The sequence below is a fragment of the Perca flavescens genome, chromosome 5, assembly GCF_004354835.1.
Source record: "Perca flavescens isolate YP-PL-M2 chromosome 5, PFLA_1.0, whole genome shotgun sequence".
Lineage (NCBI taxonomy): Eukaryota > Metazoa > Chordata > Actinopteri > Perciformes > Percidae > Perca > Perca flavescens.
In genome coordinates this window covers 9,162,720-9,171,472 of record NC_041335.1, presented here as the reverse complement: position 1 = coordinate 9,171,472, position 8,753 = coordinate 9,162,720, and the positions used below count along the sequence as shown (strand labels likewise).

At 42.7% G+C, this 8,753-nt stretch overlaps 1 protein-coding gene across 1 annotated transcript; it reads right to left on the bottom strand.

The window, feature by feature from the left end:
• Positions 1-2,392: 2,392 nt before the first annotated feature.
• Positions 2,393-8,525, bottom strand: ccn1l2 (cellular communication network factor 1, like 2). The gene is made up of 5 exons (XM_028578554.1): positions 8,223-8,525; positions 7,832-8,045; positions 6,511-6,873; positions 5,396-5,598; positions 2,393-3,536 (listed from the first exon to the last, which is right to left on the bottom strand). The coding sequence occupies exons 1-5, from the start codon at positions 8,289-8,291 to the stop codon at positions 3,234-3,236; spliced, it is 1,152 nt and encodes a 383-aa protein (XP_028434355.1). The 5' UTR covers positions 8,292-8,525; the 3' UTR covers positions 2,393-3,233.
• Between the last annotated feature and the right edge of the window lie 228 nt (positions 8,526-8,753).

The following is an 8,753-nucleotide window of genomic DNA, read 5'->3' as shown; positions in this document are numbered from 1 at the left end:
AAACAAATCTCGCGAAACCTCGAAAGTAAATGCCGTTCCACCAAAGTGGAAGAATCTCGTTTGGATTGGCAAGAAAGTCTCAAAACCTATAGGATGCATTCGACACTATTGACCATACAATCCTGTTACAGAGATTGGAACATTTAGTTGGCATTAAAGGAATCGCTCTAAGCTGGTTTAAGTCTTATTTCTCTTCTTCTATGTTCTCACAAGAACAGAGATCATATTTCTCTTGTATTAGCTTCTCTGCATTGGTTTCCTGTAAAATCCAGGATTAAATTTTAAATCCTTCTCCTGACCTACAAAGCTCTAAATGGTCAAGCACTACAATACATTATATTTAGAAGAGCTCCTAATACCTTATTGTCCCACTAGAGCACTGCGCTCCCAGAATGCAGAGTTACTTGTGGTACCTAGAGTCTCTAAAAGTAGAATGGGAGCCAGCGCCTTCAGTTATCAGGCTCCTCTCCTATGGAACCAGCTCCCAATCTGGGTTCGGGGGGCAGAAACTGTCACTGCATTTAAGAATGAACTTAAAACTCTCCTATTTGATAAAGCTTATAGTAAGGGAGTGAGGAGTTGCAGCGTCCGCCTAACCAGGCCCACATGCTTCTCTTCATAGTTGTTAGATTAATAATATAACAAAAGTAGAGGGAGGCAGGCCAGCACAGTCCGATCCGGCAGGGGAGAGTTTCGAGCCCGAACAGGCTACCTCTCCTTAGTTACGCTGTTATAGTTTTAGACTGCCGGGGGATTTCCTTCCTTTGACACACTGAGCTGCTCTCTCCTCTCCATTTCTATTACCATTTGTGTGCATCCCGTCCCAGAAATGCTTGTTATTAATCCTAGCTTCTGGGGAGTTTACTCCCCGGAGTCCTTATGTTTTTTCACCCAGCGTATTTATAAATAAATAAATAAAATTGAATTTAATTGAATTGAATTGAAGTGCTGGTCTGGATTTTAAAATCTTTCCCCCACCTAAAGTATTTGACTATCACAGGTATGATGGCCCTGCCTTTTAAGCAACTGTGAGAAATGCGTACGCTTAATGGGGATTATTAAGAGATTAAAGAATAATTCCGGTCCATTAAAACTTGTTGAGATATTGGTCTGTTCACCACTTTGGTCCAAACTTAAATATCTCAAGAACTATTTGATGGATTGTGAAATTTTGCAGGATGTATCCAAATGACTTTGGTGATGCCCTGAAATTTTATTTAGCACCATCCTCAGTTAAAATTTTAATTTGTCCAATACTTTGGTTTATGTCCAAGTAAATGCAAATAAATACCTGCAAAACCAGTTAGTCTCATTTAAATTTTCTCCTCTCCCTACTAACTCCAGCAGCTTCAAAAACTAATGATAAAATCCACACAATAGCAGAAAACACTGTGGGGATGGAAAATCAAAAATCAATGAATAAAAAAGATGAATAATTGCTCAATAGTTTGTCCCATTAGTATGCTGGCATGTTGTGATGACATAGTTTAAGTAACCTTTGGTTAGAAAAGCTGGTTTGTTAACAAAAAGTGGAAATCTCATATTTTATAGGTCCCATGGCATTAAAATTTCACTTTATGAGGTTTTTTAACATTCATATGCGTTCCCCCAGCCTGCCTATGGTCCCCCAGTGGCTAGAAATGGTGATAGGTGTAAACCGAGCCCTGGGTATCCTGCTCTGTCTTTGAGAAAATGAAAGCTCAGATGGGCCAATCTGGATCCTTATGAGGTCATAAGGAGCCAGGTTCCCTCCCCTTTAAGGTTGTTTCAGTAACCATTGGACTATCCAGTTAGTTAAAGGTCCCATGACATGGTGCTCTTTGGATGCTTTTATATAGACCTCAGTGGTCCCCTAATACTATATCTGAAGTCTCTTTCCCGAAATTCAGCCTTGGTGCAGAATTACAGCCACTAGAGCCAGTCCCACAATGAGCATTCCTTAGTATGTGCCATTTCTGCGTCTGTAGTTATTGAGGAGGAGAGACTATGGTGGAGGGTCTTGGCCAACTGCCACTTTGCTCGTTTGAAAGCCATGATGTCTCTCTCTCATGGGTGGGCCATATTCTCTGGGCGGGCAAAGCAGAGAAAGGGGAGGTAACCTTGCTCCTTATGACCTCATAAGGAGAAGATTCCAGATCGGCCCATCTGAGCTTTCATTTTCTCAAAGGCAGAACAGGATACCCAGGGCTCGGTTTACACCTATCACCATTTCTAGCCACTGGGGGACTATAGGCAGGCTGGGGGAACTCATTTTAATGTTAACAAACCTCATAAAGTGAAATTTTCATGCCATGGGACTTTTAACACTAAAACAACGGCAACGCCTCTGGATACACTTAATTCAAACATTTGCCAAATAATAAGACATATTACAGGTTGATACGTTTTTATTTGATGTGCAGAAGTTAATAGAAGAAAAAAACGTCCAATGAACATGTGTAACATGTTTTAAATATTTAGCATCTTTTTATTCCTTAAACAAAGCACACTGTACACTGTGAAGGACACACACGCAAACAAATACAAAATAAAATCACACCCCGAAAAATGAGGTGATCATAGAATTTACCACTCCACAACCAAGAGTGAAGTCCATATACACTATATGCTTTCATCTATATACTGTAGTAGCATAATGAGCACATTCTCTGTAAACTCTCACATTCTTCAAACATACCAATACACTTTCACATACACACACACACGCACGCACACACATACATGCACACATACAGATAAACATTTTATCACAAGGGACAGGCAATAAAGAACACATAGCCTCTAGTCTCTAATGAATGTGTTATGTCATCTAGTTCTTCCTCATCATTCAAAATGCATGTCCATAATTCCCCATCACTTCTCATAAATGTTCTCTGTTACTGGTCTAAAAAAACCTTCTTTCTGTATGACAAATTGTCACATCGCCCTCTGCGTGGAGGATACAAAATTACAATTCAATAAAAGAAGTTTCAGTAAAAGCTCTCTGCCAACAGTCTAACACAGCAGCACACTGCAGTGTGCTGTCCTCAGTGCTGCCCTGGTACTAGAGGAGTAACACACCTCTAGTGTGGACAAACTGATTGTGGCAGGAAGCTTAAAGTGCAAGCGAGTGTATTGCCTTGTTGGGGAGGAGGGTGGCAGGAGTGGGGATTGGTGGTGGTTGGGGGGGAGGTGGGGAGGGGGGAGTCTTTGCCCAGTGTGCCAGGCCAGCGCTGGGCAGGAACCTGTAGGCCTCAGTGCCTGAAGGTGTGGATGTCGTTGTGGAGGCTGACTGAAGGGCTGGAGGGCCCGCTCGGTATACGACAGCTTGTATTGCAGTTGCAGCGCTGGATCCACATGACATTTCTGTAGAAGCCCTCTCCGTCAGGGCAGTGGAAGCGGAGCCGCACAGTGCGGGAGAGGGAGGGTGTGCAGCAACGATCATCAGTGCAAGTCCCACAGGTGCGAGGGCGGTACCACTGTGTCGTCGAGCATCCCGCAAAAGTGATTGGGACCGGTTCCCGGGGGCGGACAGTTCGCTGACACTTCTTCCCCTTCTGGATTACAGAAACAGAGACCAATTAAAATGACATCATGAAACTCCTATATAATTTTCATCACAGAACAATGCAGTATTCATTGATTTAATTATTTGTTTTCCATACAATGTGAAAATCATATTACATGGTAATTTGGGTATATTTCAACCTGGGCCCTTTTCCCTATGTATTTGGATTTGAGTGACTAATATGAACAAAAACCTTTGGAATTGGTCCAGTATTGAGCAAGCATTCTGTAACCAGCAGTTGTGGACCGGGCTGCAACGTAACCCTATAGGGCAAAATGCGCATCGTCAACGTGCATCCACTAAAAGTGCTGTTTTTGACAGGCTCAGACTGTTGTCCAACTACATCATGGAGGAATTGAAAAGTTGCTGTTATCCTGCCATGCTTCCGTGTGTAACTTGCTGATGCCAGGTCAACAAAGTATCTTTAGCTAAATAGCATTAGCTTACATCCGCTCTGTCTGCAGCTCTCCACTCTTGGAACTGCATTTTACTTGTGTTTTGGTATAGGATTTCTTCTCTTTGGCTGGCAGTAGTCATCCTCGGTCAAATTGGTCACTGCAGACCCGATGGTCTGCAAGTCGCAGTGAATGTGCCTGAATGTTAGGTTGAGTTTCCGTTGTCCGGTAATTACCGTACGGTAAAAAAAAAATGAGGCCCAAAAATTCTAATTGTCTCCGGTCAGAATGACCGATGGAAATAATTCCTGCTGCACAATTTGAATTGTGTTAAAATAGGCTACAGTGATTTTTATATCTTTCGTTCTATTAAAACAACGAACAATCATATTTTTTCATTTAGAAATGACTGTAGACTGTAGCGTATGCGATACAGGAAAAACTACAGGTTGCGTTCTCGCTGATTGAATGCAGAAGACTAGCGTAGATTTACAACAAATGGCGAAATATTGTGAATTACTTCAGAACACCAAGCAACGGCTGGTCTAACGTATATCAAGCCAAGAAATTGCACCAGCTACAGCCTGTCTCATTAACGTTAATGCCACAGGCGCACCTCAAGATGCCCTTTAATTACAGCTCTCCGCCGTTGAGGAGGCTTGACTTTCTCAACAGCCTGCGAGGTAGGCCTACTTATTCGGATTACGGTAAAATCTACCCAGAGTGGGTCAAACTGGTCAATAAAAATAGTATGAATCTACATCCCTTGACGATATTATTCTTTATATACAGTATAGCCTGCCTATCAATTGTTTTTGACCGGTAAAATGAAAACCTTACAGGTCACATAACCGGCACCAATTTTTTTCTAGCGGAAACTCTGGTGTTAGGATCCATTTGTAGCTGTAGCACAACTAGCCTCAACTTCAGCCTGTCAGTATCCAAAGGTAAGGTGTATGAAATATGCTTCCCATTTTGTTGGCACAATTCGGAAATGCGCAATTGGAAATCTTTTAGATAAAACAAAGCTACACTGTCTGTACTCTAAAACAACAAACTCCCCGGGAACTCCTCTCTCCCAACTTGTGTTCCACACTATACATCCGACAAGTCACCTTGCAAGATTTCAGAACTTCACCATCTTCCTATAATGTTGTCAGACACTTATAATAACAAACAGAGCCTATCAGTGGCAAAAACAGCACTTTTAGTGGGCGGACTTTGACAATGTACATTTGCACCATAGGGTTACATTGCAGCCCAGTTTGTGGCTGCTGGTTGCAGCGTCCTCGCTCAAAACTGGACCAATTTCAAAGATTTTTTTTCACATTAGTCACACACAAATGCAAAAATAGGGTCCAGGTTGAAAAATACCAATTACAATTAACGTCTAATCATCTCAAAGCCAGCTCACTACAAGTATTGGACTAATGGTTGTGTTTCTTTAGTGTACCTTGCTAGATGCAGGGAGCTGCAGCTCACATTGCCGGATCTGGCACAGTCTGGTTTCTCTGACCAGCCGACAGCCTGGGTTGTTGTTGGTCACTCGACTTGAAATGCCCATCCCACATGTGGTGGAACAGTCGGTCCACTCTGTGATTTGTGGGAAACAGCTGGATTTGAGTAAAACCTCAGACATGGGGAAGGACACCATTTCTGTGGGAAAGCCAAAAAACAAAAAGGCAATAAGTTACAATCAAACAATGAATACCCTCAGGGAAGACCCTGAATATAGAGGTTGTTTATTCACATCTGGCTCCCAAGCATGATATTTCAACAACAATGGGACACATTTTAATAAAATTAGCTGTGGACATTTAAGGTCCCCATAGGATGAATCACAAAGTTTTTGGCGACCCCATAATCTTTACTGTGGTGTTAACATTCATGCTCCTATGAGGTTAAACCCTATGCATTTTGTACTCACTATGAGCTTTCTTGTAGTTCCACCGTCAGGATAAAATATCATCTCTACAAATATATATTCAAATCAGATGACCGACATATCTAATTGGTAGAAAAACACTGCCATGATTTATTTTTTTAATTAGGTTTTTACATTCACGCTATGGAAATAACTTTTAATTGTTAAACTAATGGCCCTATGACATTTTCGCAAGCACGGTTAGAGACTTTACATCTAGTTTAAAATAAGAAACATATTTAGGTTAATACACATATATATGGGTCTAAAAAATATACATGGTCCAAAAAAGTTTTAACTGGAATCTGAAATGTATACATTTCTAATGTAATGTTAGTGTAATGGTGTACAGTATCTGGTACATCACATAATTACACCCAAATGCAAGTTATTGTTTTGTAAAGACAGAAGCTAGATATCTCTCTGTAACCAGTTCAAGATGGATTCCAAAGCATTTTTTTATAGGATATGTGTAACCGTGCAATTGTATCATATCATATTGTGGAATATTTTGTGTCCAGTGATTGTGAAGCTGAGTTTAGCCCATCTCCTGCACATCAACATGGAAAATCTCCATCAGACCATATTAGGTGTTGGTGGTAGGCATCAGGAAAAGCCCCGCTGGGACACAGTGTGATGTTTACCTCTGAACGTGGCCCCTTCGGGGGCAGCTGGGTGCCGAGACTGCGGCTGGGCATGCAGCAAGGCACTGATGTGGTTGGGAAGGGACTTGCTGTCTGGCAGGGAGGTGTGCGTCAGCTCGTCTGGCTCCTCACTGATGTGGTTGTTGTCATCACACACCCATTCCTCGCAGCAGCCGCCCTCTGGCCTGGCCAGCCGGGGCCGCATGCAGCGCCAGTTGGGCAGTGGCACCTGGGGAGGACAGATGGGCATGCAGCCCACCACCCTGTCCATACAGGTGCACTGGTGCTGGCAGTTGGGCTGGAAGTCCTCACCATGTTGGTACACCCGCCCGCCAAACTCGCAGGGCAAACCCTGGGCCTCAGCTGTCGAGACACACACACACACACACACACACACACACACACACACACACACACACACACACACAAACACACAGGAAACAGCTGTGAAGAGAGACCTTTGAACTTCATAGACATAGGACACAGTGGAAAACCTGCATTTGTACACAAACACAAACACATCAGAGCCTGTAAAGTCAAACCGCACACAAAGAAATATTTTTTCTAAAAGGGAATATTTCATGATTTCATGTTTTCTGAACAATTTAAAGGGGTACGGCAGTGATTTTGTATTGCAATTTTATATTTTAAAAAGAATGGTCAACATGTTGTGTAACAGAGGTGGAAATATCCTTTCTGTCAATCCCTACTATAGTCAATCTCCAAAAACCCTGGATCCTACGCTTCCCATAATGCAACTTTTATTAGATCCTCCCTGGCCTGAAAACATCTCTGGTATATGACACAGATTTTCTGGTTAAGTTTTGTATTCTCCAAAATAACCCTGATGACACCACCAGGGTTATTTTCTCTGACTTTAAAGAGCTCCTCCAGAACTTATATATCTGTTTCCAAAGGCTTCAAGGAAATCTCCACATGTGAAATCATTGGAGGCCTCCTTTAATAGGTAGTCTTTTGTTAACACTGGTTATTAGCCTTGTGTTAACTGGTGGCCATTGTTTTCCCCCCTCTCCTTCCTTCCAAGAATCTAATCCAGTGGGATAGGTTCAGAACACCTTTGGGCCTGTGAACCATTAAAATGAATACATTTTTATTTTCTCATTACATGAGATGTGAGCTGTTCAATCAAGGAGTAATTTTTTTTTCTTCTCTTGAGATTTTAAGAGCCTTAAAGAAATGATGCAATATTGCACAAGAAAAAAGAAAGAAAAAAAATAAACAAAATGTTGCTTTTTTTTTTAATAACATCTACATATGGACATAATGTGGGCTTTCACTCAGCCTAGTGTGTTGCCCTCACCTCGACACAGTCCTCTCTCAGGGTCTCCTCCAGCCCCCAGATGGCAGCGTAGCCCCTTGATGTGATCGCAAGGTTCGGTGGCGCTGCAGTCCTCATTAAACTGCCGAGCACAAACTTTACAGCAGCCACAGTGGTCAGTCACCCAGCTGACACCCAGCGGGCACGGCTGGGGCGAGGGGGTGCAGGAGCACTCCGCCGGGCACTCCCTCTCTGCCTGAGGAACAGGGTCAGAGGTCAGGTCAGGATGTGTGACAATGGGTAGATTGGGATTTCATCAACATTTAAATTATCAAAAAGAATAGGATGACAGTTCATCCAATATTAAATATAAGGACTAACTGTTACAAACAGAAATAAACGCAGAAGGTGGCCACAAGTCATAGCTACTCACCATCACCGCAGCGCTGCCGAGCACAAGCAGGGTGGAAATGATCTGCTGCAAAGTAACAGGGCTAAGCATCTTGATTACAGCAGATGGACAAAAAGAGAAAAAACTGGTAAAACCTTCCAAAGGAATAAAGAATTGTAGAGTAAAGTAGTTTTTGATCGACCATCCAAAGTCCCTAGAAGAAAGAAGTCTTGTTTGTCAGCTCCAGGATAAGAAAAAAGTATCCACAGTTCAGAGTCTGTGCACCAAGAAGTACACCCGTCTGCTCTTGCTTGCTCTCCTACGGTATCTTGTTGTCAGCACAGCTCAGCTCTACTTCATAGAGAGGTTTCCCTGTGTTGTGCCTGTACTTATAGACACACATGCCCCCGCCCCCGCTGTGATATCATCGACTCTCCTCTCAAGACGGCTGGAGAGTGCCCAGAGGGAGGCGGCGGCGGGTGTGAAATATCGACAGAGACGTGTTCAAATCACTGTGTTATTGTGGACACGTGACCTTAGGGAGAAATGTCAAGGTGTCAAAATGTATAGTAG